Source organism: Mastigoproctus giganteus, chromosome 9 (genome assembly GCF_048544385.1).
Source record: "Mastigoproctus giganteus isolate SK-2022 chromosome 9, ASM4854438v1, whole genome shotgun sequence".
NCBI lineage: Eukaryota > Metazoa > Arthropoda > Arachnida > Uropygi > Thelyphonidae > Mastigoproctus > Mastigoproctus giganteus.
Genome location: NC_143583.1, coordinates 77,062,928 through 77,079,378, shown reverse-complemented (window position 1 = coordinate 77,079,378; position 16,451 = coordinate 77,062,928). Strand labels below are relative to the sequence as shown.

General features: G+C 36.2%; 1 protein-coding gene across 1 annotated transcript in view; it reads left to right on the top strand.

The window, feature by feature from the left end:
- Nucleotides 1-10,373, top strand: part of LOC150080470 (xylosyl- and glucuronyltransferase LARGE2s-like) — a 115,364-nt gene extending 104,991 nt beyond the window's left edge. Inside the window, exon 14 of the mRNA XM_090380702.1 lies at nt 10,275-10,373. Within this exon, the coding sequence (XP_090236828.1) occupies nt 10,275-10,373 (99 nt within the window). The remainder of the gene's footprint in view (nt 1-10,274) is intronic.
- Nucleotides 10,374-16,451: the final 6,078 nt, after the last annotated feature.

Genomic DNA, 16,451 nt, shown 5'->3' with positions numbered 1-16,451 from the left:
TAAACCTTCTAAACATGAATTGTTCACATTTTGGTGAAAATGAAGTTAGAAAATTGTCAATTAGGTTACAGTTAAATGCAATTCATGGATTTCAGGGGTACCTAGTTGAAAAGATGGTTTTGGAAGAATTGAAGAATTTGATGGACGCTCTGAGTACGATACCAATTTCATCGATTAAATGTAAGCAAGGATTTTCACGAATGAATCTGATTGTCAGCCCAACCAGATCATCTTCGATGACAAAAACAGTTTCTTCACTACTGTTTCTTAAAATTGTATGCCCACCGCTGACCCGCTTCGATCTAGCAAAATATGTCGATTCGTGGCTGCTTCGGAAACGTCATTCAGCAACCGACACACACAAAGAGGAAGAAAACAAGTCGGCATAGGGTGTCAGATGAAAACTTAATAAAAAATTTGGAATATTCTACAAAAACTTTATTATAAAATTATTTTTACTTATGTTATTTATTTTTACTTATTATTTTTAGGGGCCATAGTCTAACGAAGGACCCTTAAAATGTCACTCAGTTGTCTGCCTGTCCGTCCATCTGTCACAGCATTGTATCTCTGGAACCACTTAACCTATTGACTAGAAATTTTGCTTGGGTTTGCACATCAAGTGGGCCAACATAACGCCATATTGATCATTGTTGATAAAAATTTGTCTGAGAAATGGAGAGGGGGTTAAATGTGGGGGATAAAAATGTTGTCAACAACCTATAGCTACACCGTTGGAAAGAGCTCAACGAGTATGTTTAAAATATAATTTTAAAATTAAAAATGGCGGCGCCAGACAGGAAAATGTGAGTATTTCCGTGTCCCCCCTCTCTATTTCCGTCGCTAACGGAGCTAAAAATTTAAAAATCACATTAGCTATGCATTATTCGATGCTTATCAAGGGAAAACTACTCCGATTGACATCTATAATTTATAATTAAATGATAAATTATAAATGTGTTAAAATTAAAAAACCAATTTTTTATTGCACTACGATAGCGTACTCCTTTGTACCAAGTAACTCTCCTTTTGGTGACAAAAAGGTTGCTAAATAGTTAGTTAATAATTCTGTAAAGGTCATTTATAAATTTTGCGACGAGAAGTATTTTTTAACAGTTTTCAAAGCTGGAGTTGTCCCGGCAAGGAGGTACTCAGAGAGCCAGTGTTGAGGCAGTGGTGGTGGAGAGGCACCTGCGCGGAGTCTTACACAGCCTTCACCTGTCAGTCGCTTCTCCTCCGAGACTTTAATCGCTTCTCCAGGAAGAAGTCGGAGTCCCTTCTCCCACCCTTGGCATTCGCAACAACAACTGGAAAGACTCAAATAGACGATGTTTTCGTTATTTCCTAAGTTTTAGGCAAAGCCGGGGTACTAGAAACTTTTTTCAGTTACCATAAAGCTCTCTATTTGAGATAACGATCATTCGTGTCATCCTTAGCAACCGGCACTCAGTAGTTGACCAATTTATTTATTTATTTTATTCACATTTTACTTATTTTTCTATATATACTTGAATAATTAATTTATACGTAATAAACTGTGTTAATATACTAAATTTGTTGTTCTTATTCCAAAAGCATTACTATGAAAGTAACAATATCAGAGAAAAAAATTTTTAGAGTACTTTTTGTATCCTTTTAATTTTCAATTTCATTATATAGCAAAGAATGAGTACCGGCACCTATTTTTTTACAAAAAAAGTACTGTGTATATATACATATATATATATATATGTATGTATGTATGTATGTGGGCCTCAAATTTATATATGGCCGGGGGCCCATTTCATCCTTAATCTGGCCCTGTCTATTCTGCAGTTCTTTCCTCAATTTGAATTTATGTCCCCTCAAGTGTGTAATCTAAGTAAGAGGAAGAATCCCATCAGCACTGAGGTGAGGTGTATAAGAGTTTGCCCTTATACACCTCAATCAGGTCACCTCACAGGTGCCTAGTCTCCAGATGCTGCAATATGCAAAACTTGAGCATTTCTTGGTAAGAGCAACCCTTTGTTACACCATCGTCATTGCTTGTTTTTTTCTTGTTCCAGCAGCAAAAAATAGTCCTTCCTAAAATGAGGCCTCCAGACCTGTATGCAGTAACCAAAGTGTGGCCTGACCATTGCCTTATACAAGGGGATAATTGCTTTATCCCTGCCAGCAAAATTAATCATAATTAAGAGAGCATCCTTGGATTCAGGGGAGGTCCCTATGGACTGGAGAAGTGTAAATATATCTCCAATTCATAAAAGGGGATCAAAAAACAACATGAGTAATTAATAATTACTCACAAACCTATTAATAATGTCTGTTTCAGGGAAAATAATGGAATCTCTGGTTAAAGAAGTAATGCAGGACCATTTGGACAGGCATGCAATTATACAGCGATCACAGTATGGATTTGTAAAGGTGCAGTCTTGTCTAACTAAGGAAATGGATGCAATGCAAAAAATAATTCTGACATCATATACTTAGATTTTAGGAAGGTTTTTTATACTGTTGCACATAAAAGACTGCTGTACAAGCTGGATCAATGTGGCATTAAGGGCAAGTTTCTGCTGTGGATAAAGGAATGGTTAAGTGGAAGAAGACAGAGTGATTATTGGTAAGCACTGCTGTTCACGGACTAATGTTATTAGTGGAGTTCCCCAAGGTTCAGTGCTGGGTCCATTGTTGTTTTCAATATTTATCAGTGATATTGAAGGTATATCAGGCTAAGTTTGCAGATGATACAGATGTTGGTAGGATGGTTAACGACATTCATCAGAATGAACTATTGCAACAAATATCTGGGAAAAGTGGTCGATGGGGCTGAGAAATGGCAATTGAAGTTTAATATTGACAAATGCAAGGTACTACACATGGGTAGCAGTAACTTATCTACTGTGTCATACTACACTCAGGGCAGGGTAGTGGAGAATGAAAAAGACCTAGGACTGTTTGTGCTGTCAGACATGAAATTCTCTGAGCAGTGCAGACATGCTGCCAGGACAGCTCCTGATATACAGAAACTTTGCTGACATGGATTAGGAGGTCATTATCCCTTTGTATAAGGCCATGGCTAGGTCGCATCTTGAGTACTGTATACAGTTCTGCAGGCCTCACTTTAGGAATGATGCAGTTCTGCTGGAACAGGTGCAGAGAAGAGCAACCAGATTTGTGAAGGAAACAAAAGGTTCTCTTACCTGGAAAGGCTTCGGTTCTGCAAATTTCAGCATCTTGAAACGGGGCACCTGCAGGGAGATCTGATTGAGGTGTTTAAAGTCTTGACTGAGTAAGCCGAATGTTAATGGTATTCTTCCGCTTGCTGAGATTACACACATGAGGGAACATAAATCCCCTCATGTGTGTTTTTTTTTTTTTTTTTTTGATTTGGTAGTTGTTGGGCATCGGCTTCTGTGGCCATATTGCACCTCCCAAGGTTTTTGCAGTACTTTGATCCAAGCCCGAGGCGGGAATCGAACCCACGACCTTTGGGTTGCCGGGCAGGTACTTTTTACCCACTCGGCCCCTCATGTGTGTAATCTGATTGAGGTGTATAAGGCCTTGAATGGGTGGAGCAAGCTCAATGCTGATGGAATTCTTCCTCTTACTCAGATTAAGAACCTGATGGGGCATATATTCAAGTTGAGGAAAGACAGTTGTAGAATAGATGTGTGAAAATTTGCTTTTAACCAACAGGTAGTTGATTGCTGGAACAGACTTCCATCTCTTGTTGTAGAAGTTGATAGCTTAAATAAATGTAAGGCTGAGCTAGACAGGCATTTGGAGTGAATGGATTATTGGTGAAATGGTTTTTTTTTTTTTTTTTTTTTTTGGCTGATGTTGCATAAGCTTGCTTTCTTGCCTTGAATGCCTCAACTAATACTAAATTCAAGTTGAGGAAGCATTGTTGCAGGATAGATGTGTAGAAGTTTGCCTTCAGCCAGCAAATGGTTAATTGTTGCAACCTGCTTCCATCTGTTGTCATGGAAGTGGATGTGTTGAACAAATTCAAGGGAGAACTAGACAAGTTCTTGAAGGGTACAGATGAGTGAACTGTTTTTTTTTTTTTTTTTTGACTGATGTTTGTGGTCCTATTGCTATATTTGTTTGGTACACCAACAATAAATAGAGATTTCATGAATTTGAAGCAATGGTTAAGTTATCAGATGTAGACATTGGAAGTAGACACTGAAAACATTGAGCCACTCAGATATAAGGGTTGCAGGATTTGAATATGGTGAGTATACAATGTGTACAGAAAGGACTTTTTTTTTTTATTGTGTTGCGTGAACCCGACCAAACTAAAGCAGCTCCACGGTGGAGTGGTGTAAGTGTATCAAAGTGTAAGGTTGGGTTATGTGTTTGTGTTGAGTGACTGGCCACACTTAGCCCAGGTGGTTATCAGTCATCCCTGGCACATGGAGCTGCGCCAGATATCTACTATCTAAAGCGGAGATGGGGGAAACCTCTGGTGCCATTAGACCCTAAACACACTATCTAATGTGTCTGTTAATTATACTAATCAAGCTCTCTTCCCATATGAAGAGAGGGGGGTAGTTGTCTGGGTAACTTGCCATGTTCAGTCAGTTTGGTGCACTTGAAAAAGAAAAATAAGACCAAGACTGTTACAGGCCAAGTGACTATGATGAGTATAGCAAACATCTATTTTTTTTGTGAGTGTACTGGATGACATTAGCATTAGCAAAGGCATGTAATGCAAGAAAGCAAGCTTACATAGCATCACCCAAAAAAAAAAAAAAAAAACCTCATTTCACCCATCCACATGTTTGTCTAGGTCTGCCTTGAATCTATTTAAGCTATCAACTTCTACAACAGATGGAAGTTTGTTCCAGCAATCAACCACCCGCTGGCTAAAGGCAAACTTCCACCCATCTATCCTACAACTGTCTTTCCTCTATTTGAATTTATGCCCTCTTAGGTGATTATTCTGAGCAAGAGGAAGAACCCATCAGCATTGAGCATGCTGATGGGTTCTTCCTCAAGGCTTTATACACCTCAATCAGATCACCTCGCAGGTGCCTAGTCTCCAGACACTAATTTGCAAAACTTAAGCCTTTCTTCATAGGAGCAACCCTTTGTTCCATTCAACAATCTCATTGCCCTTCTCAGTACTCGTTCCAGCAGCTCTACATCCTTCTTAAAATGAGGCCTCCAGACCTGTATACTCAAGGTGTAGCCTGACCATTACCTTATACAAGGGGGTAATCACCTCCTTATCCCTGCTAGAAAAATTCCTGTATATCATTGACAAGACACCATGAGCTACTCTTGCAGACTCTGCACTGCTCAGAAAACTTCATATCTGCCTGCACAATTACTCCCAGGTAATTTTTCATTCTATACCACTGTCAGTGTAGTACTGCACAGTTGATACGTTAATCTGCGGTTAACTGCTTCCCATTTGCCAATATTAAACTTCAGTTGCCTCCTCTCAGCCCATCTGCTCAACTTTTCTATATCCTGCTGCAGCAGCGTAGTGTCATTAACAACCCTGCCTATCTTCATAATGTCTGCAAACTTGGATATTAAGCCTGATATACCATCATATGATTAATAAGCCAACCGGGCTAGCCGGGTGGGTAAAGTGCCTGCCTGGCAACCCAAAGGTTGCGGGTTCAAATCCTGCCTCGGGCTTGGATCAAAGTACTGCAAAAACCTTGGGAGGTGCATTATGGCCACAGAAGCCGATGCGCTAACAACTACCCAAAAAAAAAAAAAATATATCATTAATAAATACAGAAAACAACAGGGGACCCAACACTGAAGCCTGAGGGACTCTACTAATAACATGACTGCTTTCTGAATCAACATGTTAAGAGAAGAATAAAGGAATTACTAGATGGCATTGTGAGATTTACTTAAAGATATAATTACTGTCAATAATAAAGATAAGAGGTAGTGCTTTTGTAAAGGTGACTATAATGGCCTTAGACAATTTATCAGTGGGACCAAATTATGACATTATCAGCTGCAAATTCTAAATGCAATGCATTCAAGGAAGTAATCATAAAAGTTACTAAGCTTTTTATACCAACTAAAATATACTGTTCAAAGTTTGAGTAGACTTAATGGTTGTGAGATGAACTGATGACACGAGTGGCAGAGAATAATTATGCATGTAATAGTATTCACATTATAGTTCAAGGAAGCCACAGACTTTTGCTGTACTGCCAAAAAAAAAAAAAAAACCCACCAAGTAGATAAGAAAATACAAATTATATGCTTCCATCCTCATAGAGGTAGCTATCCAGTTGACCTTTGAATTTATTCAAACTGTCAGCCTCAAACTGTCTTTGAATAAATTATCTATTTATTCAAACTGTCTGTGAAGGCAACTTCTTCCAGAAATCAGTGACTCACTGGCTAAAAGAAAACTTCCTACAATCTATTCTAAACCTCTGTAATTTGAATTTATGGCTCCTAGTTCTGGAATTCTTTATAACCGTGAAAATTCTGCCTTCATTCATTTTACTAATCCCCCTATGAGAGTCTTATAAACTTCAATCAGGTCACCTCTGAGGTGCCTGGTTGCCAAGAAGCTCCATAGTCCACATAATCATTCTTTCTTCACACAGTCATCCTTTTGCCAATCTCACCATTCGATTTGCTCGTCTTTGGACCCTTTCAAGTTCATTGTTTCTTTTCAGAGGTCTCATACTTATACACAGTATTCCAAATGTGGTCTTACAATTGCCTTTATGACCTCCCTATCTCTACAGGATAACGTTCAATAAATCATCGACAGGGCATCATGGACTTTAAAACCAAAATCATCATCACAGTCATCCACCAGGACAATGCCCATAAGTCTGTTATTGCTATGGCTGCACTGCATGAGTGCAGCTTTGAAATCCTGGGGATCTCCCCCCCCCCCCAATTCATCAGATCTAGCACCATTGGACTTTCACCTATTTACTAATTTGAAGAAATACTGGCTGGCATCCCAGTATTTCTTTAAATCAACCCACTGCAGCATCAGTTGAAAAAAGTGTCAACTCCAACGGGGACTATGTTGATAACACATTACCAAACTCCTCAAATAAACCCTTCATACTCAGGCCACAGACTTTTCAAATGCCCTTCATAAAAATGTTTGCATATACTTTCAGTGCAAGTAATGTAATGACATTTAAAAGTTTAATGTCACAATGTTAAAGGAGAACTCTGAATGCTAACACGAAGTACTTTCATTACATCTTCTGACTGCCTAAGAATACCAGATAGAATTAAATGTTAAATATAACAAATGCCTCCAGTTTTAGAAATGGGAATAAAATAACGTGGTTTTGCCATTTCTGAAAAAATTTAAAAAATTATGTTTGATGATCTTTATAAATCCCTAAAATTGGATTTCACATATCTACATCTAATGGCATTTGCAGACATTCAGAATTCAATTCTTCATTGATTTTAGCTCTTATCAAGTATATATTTAAGCATTAATGTTTAAATTAATTTAAAATGTTTACATTTTGGATGGGTTGGTTCTGTTACTTGATGTGAACACATGCTCATTTATACACAAATTTCATAAGGAAGTCTGTACTAACAGCTTTTATATATATAAAACCTACAGTGATTGGATGTATTATGTAGATGATTCTACATCCTAATTTACAGGAACTATATTAAATTCAGGATCGTTTTTAAATTACTGCCATGAGAAATTCTAATATGTTTTTTTTTTTTTTTTTTTTTTTCATTTCACCATCTTAAATTTTTAAGATGATAAATTTTCAAATTCATCATGCACTGATTATTTGACTTATAATTGTTCTTGTTAATATATTATGGTGTAATACGACTGAAGGTGATTTGTAAGTGTATAAACATATACAATATGTTCATACCATTGGTATGTGCAGCCCCAGCTGAGCATGTTGCTTAGGAACCAGGGTAGCCTAATGATTCCCTGGTTCCTAATCCACTCTGCTTATCAAAAGAAACCTCTGGCAATAGGTCAGTTACATTCCTGATGCACTGGAAATACTTTCTTCCCTCGCTAATATAAATCACACTTACTTATACCTGTAGTTTGAACTTTTGCTCTATATTGCTCTATATGCTCACCTTTTTTCATGTAATGAATTGTTACTCTTTAACATTGTCAGAATATTTAATTGGGTAAATGGAATAAACTGATGATAGGAGTGGCTCTGAAACACTTCTAAACTGCTAGCAAATTGTGCGCTGAATTTTAAAATAATTGTTGTGACTGCTTTATATATGATAGACATAATATATGTTATTAAGCAGTTATTTCCTAGCTGGAGTTTTTCTTTCCTATAAATCCCTCTTGCCTTGACTGGCTCAGGGTTACAACTATTTTTACACATTTGCAAATAGAGGATTATTATTGTTACATTTATTTGTTTATTAAAAATAATTTTATATGTGCTGTGATATAATTGGTATATTTAGAAAAATTAAGTTTATTATTTATTTATTTTTCTTTCTGTCAGCTCATCAAATAGTTTAGCATATATTATCCCACTGCATACTCCACAAATACACAAAACCCACTTCACAGACAGTGAAATTGGCAATAAAATGAACTGTGGGGCCATCAAGGAATGCTGCTAAATAAAGATTTCTTTTTAAACTTAGCATTTAATAAAAAAAAGTTGAATATTTGTCAGCAAAACTCTCTCTTGAATCAATCGGATGCTATAGGGAGCCACAGTACTGCCATTTTAGTGCCTTTCAATTACCAAATAATTGTAAATGTTTGGGTTCAAACCTGTAGTGATATATGAGAAACTTATTGAAGCTTCTATAAATGAGGTTTAGTTAGTTGTATTCAAAGAGATGTAAGGTTATTCTTGGATTCTGTCTTGCATATAAACTATCCTAAGGACAAAATTTATATCATTAAAATATTAATATCTTATGGTCTCTAAGTTGCCTTGGTACTAATCTTATGCATTCGATCAAGCTGCTTTTATTGGAGGCTGTAATGTCCAACTTAAAATAGCTAGATGTTTTGTGTGATATTTTCCTTAAATAATATTCTTTAAATAAAAAATTTGAACTGTATGCTTGCTATCTTATGTAGTATCAGTCATTTGGAATAGCTGTTTAGAGCAGTGACACTTTTAATTAAATACTAATATATTTCTTGAAATTTTTAATATACAGGTAGTTCCCGACTTTACAAGTTAATTCATTCCTAGTGCACACTCATAAAGCAAAAGGCGCCTCTGTAACCAGGTAGGCAGGAGCAGCAGTGCGTAGCGCAAGCTTCTTGATTAGACCGGAGTTCAAGCCCGTGACCACCAAATATAGAAGATGTGGAAAGGTCAGGGAATGACCACCACATATCCCAGGAGCAATGTGGCCTTAGTTGCTAATGCTCCTAAAAACTAAATAACAACATAAAGCAAAAACTCGTAAAGTGGGAATTTATTTTGCATAGATGTAACGTTAAACCTTCTTTTTCCCATTTTGATATTTCAATGAAGTCTTCATTTGTGAGCTCTCCATTGCGTACTTGAAGCATATCAGTGAAGTCAATTGTAGAAACCTCAAGCTGCAATTTATTTACAACCACTTCTGTTTCATTTTGTATGATCTCTGCTGGTTCTTGAAATCCTTCAAAGTTATCAATAAACTTGTGATAGAGTTTACTCCAAACACACTTCATGTTCTCTGTAATTTTGTCCCACGCTCATTTTATTTTGATTGCATCTAAAATATGGAATCCTTTCCAAAATTCTTTAAGAGTTGGACCTCCCTCATCTCTGCCTGAACAAATGCATGCACAGTAGCACTGTATTATATAGCTATGCGCGCGGTTTGAAATGCCATATTTAAAATGTTTGGCATGTATTTATTGCAATTAATGTTCATACTTGAAAAAAAGAACTTGTAAACCCGGGAACTCATAAAGCAGGAACTGCCTGTACTTTGAAATTAACTCAATATGTAAAGTTCAATGATAATTTAAAGGAATCCAATAATTCTTTATAATATGTAGCTTCAAAATAATCTTTTTTATTTTAATTTAAAATCATTTCAGATTTTATAATTTGTTAATAAATGTGTATAAATAATAAATTGTCATTCATGTGGTTAATCTGAGCCCATTTCCTGGATACTCTAGGAATAAACACTTTATTTATTTACTGAGGTGGGGAATCAGTATGTAGTTCCTTGCTTTGATGCTCTAGAAATATTTTATTCATTTTATGTAATGCATCCACATTTATTTTTACTTGAAATATTTTTGTTAAATAAACTTGCAGAAGTGTTACATGTATATTTTATCCTTTTAGAATCCATATCATCGCCTTAAAAACAGAGTGGAAAGATTTGAATTCCTTTCTGATATAATGAGAAGGTATCACATTGGAAATTGCCAAACATTGAGATGACAATTAAGGAATGTAGTAGCTATTATAAAATGAATAAATAAAGTATTAATATAGAACTCATTTGATTCAATTTAAGTTGTTGGTTCCTAATCCTAAGTTCAAAATAAAAAAATTGTAGCCTTTCATCCTTGATGTCAGCTATTCATAATTGCAATTTTTGCCTGTTTAACTCGAGGCATTCTCCATCTTTAAAAGGAGGATTTGGTGGCAGAAGTATTGTCATCCAAGTGAACTGCACTACGTGCACTACTACCAATTACTGTGGTATTTTGTTCTTCCTTTAAAAAAATAGAGTTGTTTATAGGATAGTCCAAATTAAGTAAACAGAAAAATAGCAACTTTTCAAAGGAGAAAGTACTGTCAGTTCATAATACAATGCAGAAAAATGTATTAATAATGCTGTCAATTGATGTGATGATTTCCATGAACTAATTAGTATTAATAAGTACTAATTTATCTAGGTTTTATTAAAGTAGTGTAGCTTTATTACTGTCAATAACCATCTTGCCAACCTTTGTGACATAAGCAGACTGACATTGAACTTGCTATCTTTTGAACTTAATGTCTTTATCAGTATCATTAATAAATATTGAAAATAGGGAGGTCCAAAACTTTAGGCTCCTAACAAATAGCAATAGACTTCTGAGAGCAGTGGCCATTAAACCACCCATTTATCCATAGCAGTCACTTGGCATGCTACTCCAATTTGTAGTGTAGTCATTCTGTGTAGCAGCATTAAAAGCTTTACAGAAAATAAGTAGATGATGTCAAAATGATTTTTTATATCCAGTTCTTTTGTTACCACCTTACAGAAGTTAATCAGATTGGTCACAAGATTCCATTATTTTCCCTAGAACAGGAGTCATGCTTGCAAGCAAGTAATTACTCCTTTCATCCTCTGGTTTCACTTTGTGAATAGGAGAGACATTTTTGCATCTCCAATCGATAGGGACCTCCTCTGAATCCCAGATGCTCTCATAATTATGGCTAAAGGTGTGCTTTCCTCTTCTGCTGCTTCTCTTAATATAAGTGAATAGATCCAGTCAGCCCCAGGTACTTTATTTACATTTAGCTCCCAATTATAACTTACTACATTTCAAGTATCACCACCCCTGAAAATTTCTTTGTGTGTAAATATAAATCCAAAATATTTATTTAGTTTGTCAACACACTGAACAGGAGCATCAGTCGTTATGCCATGTATATCAGTGGACCAATGTGGTTCATTCCTTTCCTTCTAGCATTAACATAAGCAAAGAATAGTTTACTTCACATTCTTAGCAAAATATTTCTCATAATCTGCAGACTAGTTTATACTTACTGTAAGCTTCTGTACCCTCTGATGGTTTATAATCATCCCATACATTTTCTTTCTCAGCCCTTAGTCTCATCAGTTTATCTGAAAAATCCTTCCCTTTATAAATGATAAATCCCTCATCAATGCACTATGATTATGGCCACCTAGTAGTTCACCTGCAAATTCTTAACACAGTCACTGCTGATAATCATACCCTTGATCTGATTATCAGTCACTGCTGATAATCAGATCAAGGGTATAGAAATATACCAGAGATCTCTCTGGTATAGAAAGTAGTCATCCACTAAATCTAGAAATGTTCAACTACTCAGTGACTAACCAACCTGCAAATTGCAGTTGATATATGTAAAAGTTAACTTTGCCATAATAAGAATCTCATTTTTTTCTTTCCCGTGCTTGTGGAATATCAGGAACAGAACTTCACTATATTGTCAAGGATTGGCCAATGTGAGAAATATTTGTTCCAAAAAAAGTAATACGAACATGGACAAAAACTCTTCACTCAGTACTCTTTTCTCTTCATTTAACCCACTGTTGCTCACACCCTAATTGGAACAGATACATTCACATGGCACCTGTGAGACACTGTTGTTGTTTTAGTTATAAAAAAATTTTACTTTTTTTTTCTGAATTGAAAATAGTTTGTTAATTAGAGCAAACAGCAGAACAAAATGATAAAGAATTACCTTGAAGATACAAAAGGTGACACTGTTGTGAAAGCTAGTATTAATCAAAATAAGAATAGGTGGCCTGAGGATTTAGTTAACAAATATAAGGAAGTGTTAAAAATGATGCAAGTTAAGATTAAATTTGAAAGTGTCTGGAATTTTGCCCAGACATGATTGGCAGGTACAAGGTGGTATTTTTTTTTCAGCATAGTCTAAGAGGAAAACCAGACACACATACATCATATGCTAATACTAGGAGTATAGTAAAATTTTGAAGTATTGGTTAAGTCATAAATTCAGACATTTTAGTCATATTGGAAACAGCACCACTAAGATGAGGGAATATGAAATTTGAATATGGTAAATACAATGTGTACAAAAAGTATTGGAGGGATGTGTGAAGGACTTGTGCTCTTGTTTAAGAAACAGTCTGGGAAAATAAAAATGACAGGGGTATGTTATAGGCAAAATGACTGTGATGAATATAACGAACAGATAGACAGACAAGGTGAATGGTCCAGTAAATCAGAATGTCTCAATATAAGATTTTAACTTTCTGATAATGAATGGAACTTATATGAGTTGGTCAATCAAATAGTAGCAGAAATTTTCTGGATTACTGAGTGTTTTCTACATTAGCATCTTAAAGAGCCAACGTGATTATCAGGAACTTTGTTCTGGTAACTGCCACATGGCAATAACCATAATGTATTGATGTGGGATCTGCTTAAAGATAATAATTACTCTAATGGGTAAAGGGAAGGAATTGGTCTTAGACGGTTTTTAAATTCTCAGTGGGAACAACCCCTGATGACATTATCAACTAAGGCAGATTATGAGATAACTGCTTATGTTAACACTACAAGGAAAGAGATGAATCGCATTAGTCCACTAGATATGGATGGCATAACTATTGACACTCCTGTTCAGGTTGCAAAATATTTATGCACTTGACAAAGTACATAGCTGACCGGGCTAGCCATGTGGGTAAAGTGCCTGCCTGGCAACCCAAAGGTCGCGGGTTCAAATCCTGCCTCGGGCTTGGATCAAAGTACTGTACTGCAAAAAAAACCTTGGGAGGTGCAGTATGGCCCCAGAAGCTGATGCGCCAACAACTACAAAAAAAAAAAAAAAAAAACTACATAAATATTTTGCATCTAATCATACATTCACACGAGAAGACTTTGGGGACAGGAATACCAGAGGTATAACAAGTGATAACTGGGAGCTAAATGATTCTGTGATAATCTAGAAGTGGAATTATTGAAGCAAAAGAGGAAAGCAAACCTGTGGCCATAATTATGAGAATATTCTTGGATTTATGAGAGGTCCCTACAGATTGCATATATCTCTCATATTCACAGAAGAGTGAAATAAGTAATTGCAAACCTTTAAGCTAAGCTTCCATTTGAGGAAAACTGATTGAATCAGTGTTTAAAGAAATACTGCAGGATCAATTAGTGGCAGTGGCAAATGATGCAAGAAAGCAAACTTATATAGCATCAACCAAAAAAAAAAAAAAAAAAAACAGTACACACTTCTCCCATCCATACCCTCCAAGAATTAGTCCAGTTTTTCCTTGAATTTATTCAAACCATTCACTTCCACAACAGATGGAAGCCTATTCCAAAAATCAACCACCCACTAGCTGAAGGCAAACTTCTCACATCTATCCTGCAACCATCCTTCCTCAAATTAAATTAAATGTGTCCCCTCACGTGTGTAGTCTCAGCAAGAGGAAGAATACCATTCATTATTCAATCCATTCAGGGTCTTAAAAACCTTTCAGATCACCCTGCAGGTGCCTAGTCTCCAGCGTGCCTCCGTAGCCAGATGGGAAGGAGCAGCAGTGCATAGCACACGCTTCTTGATTAGACTGGGGTTAGAGCCCGTCACCACCAAATACGAAGGATGCGGAAAGATCAGGGAATGACCACCGCATATTCCCAGAGCAATATGGCCTTAGTTGCTAATGCTCCTAAAAACCAAATAACAAATAAACTGTAGTCTCCAGAAGCTGTGATTTGCAAAACTAAAGCCTTTCTTGGTAAGAGCAAATTTTGTTCCCTTCACCAATCTGGTTGTCCTTCTCTGCACTTGTTCCATCAGATCTACATCCTACCTAAAGTGAGGCCACCAGACCTGTATAAGTTACCCAAAATGCAGCCTAACCATTGCCTTGTACGAAGGGATAATCACCTCCTTATCCCTGCCTGCAAAGTTTCTGTATATCATTGGCAAAACCCCACAAGCTGTTCTTGCAGCTTGTCTGCACTGCTCAGAGAATTTCATATCTGACTGCACAATCATCCCAGGTCTTTTCATTTTCTACTATCCACATAATCCTGAAGGTAGTACCACACAGTTGATAAGTTACACCGGAATTATTGCTACCCATATGCAGTACTTTGCATTTGTCAATGTTAAACTTCAACTGCCATTTCTCAGCCCATTAACCCAATTTTCCTAGATCGTGTTGCAGTAACTCACTGTGATTATTGACATTAACCACCCTGTCAACCTTAGAATCATCTACAAACTTTGACATTAAATCTGATATACCTCATCAACATCATTAATAAATATTGAAAACAACAATGTGCCCAGCACTGAACCCTTTGGGACTTCACTGATAACGATGATAACATTAGCCCACAAAGAGCAGTGCTCGTTGAAAACCACTCTGTCTTCTTCTTTCACTTAACCATCCCTTTATTCATAGCAGTAAAGGAATGATTGAGCGGCAGATGGGATAAACTCCACAGGCTTTTGCTCCATCAGCCAAAAAAAAAAGTAGATGATAAAACAGAGAAATTATATGTGCTTGCTTCCATATGTAAGTAATTATATAGTGGGTTTTTGAATTTCTTAAAATTGTCATCGTACCTGCGGAGGCAACGTTGTTCTGGTAATTGGCTAAAAGAAAACTTTCTACAATTTAGTCTAAACCTCAACCCCCGTATCTATATCCCACATAATTATCTTTCCTCATATGGTCATCCTTTTGCTAGTCTCACCATGCACATCCTTGCTCACTAACATTTCTTAGATGAGGTCTCCATGCCTGAACAGCATTCCAAAGTGCAATCTTATAATTGCCTTATACAGTGGGATAAGACCAGAGTAGTTGTAAGTGGGCACTATGCTACTTGGACTAATGTTATTAGTAGAGTCCCTCAACATTCAATGATATCGATGAAAGCATACCAAGCTTAATGCTAAGCTTGTAGATCAGTGGTGGGCAATTATTTTATTTTTCTTCGTGGGCCGGTCACCTATCTGCACGCTTGCCCATGGGCCTGTGTGTGTGTGAAAACTTCCCAGTCTTATTTTTTCATTGTGTGTTTGCATACGTAAAATACAGTACATAAAATAATACAGCATTATATAATTAAATATAGCATAATTATTTAGATGTATCAGTTCAGATTTATTTTTCTTTACAGAAAAATTAAACCCTTTTGCTTTGCAGTAACAACCTGTGATTGTAGCTAAGCTATGAATTATTTATGCAGAAATTCGATTTTGATATTTTTAAGAAAGATTCGATTGAATAAAATTCAGTTAAAGGCAAGCTCCGGAAATTTTCTTTTATTCTGTTAATAGAATGTAAGTCAATCAGTTCCAATTGAACATCTGGTGTACAGTCCTGAATTGGAAAAGAAAGGTGAAGAAGATATTAGTGCGCACTGTTCTTCAATTTTTTTTTGAAATCTTTGAATCTCCTTGAAAATTTTCCATGCAAATTCATTACAGTTTCACTATTTATCTAAGCTGTCTTGAAATATCTTCCCCTCACAAGTTCTCAAAGTTGGGAAATGAAAGTTTTGTTTTTTAAATTTGATGAAAATAACAATTTAGTCATGAAAGATTTCACTGCACTGTACATTTCAAAAACTAAATGTTTTTCCCCTTGCGAGGTCTTATAAGTTCATTCAGGTAGTTCATTATAACTACTGAAAAAGAAAAGTCATTCAACCAATTTTCATTTTTAAATGTTTCGACGTATTCACTCTTTTAAGAAAGAAATTATTTCCTCTCGTAGGTCCCAAACTTTAAAACTAAGCTCAAACTTAGCCATCGTACCTCTAT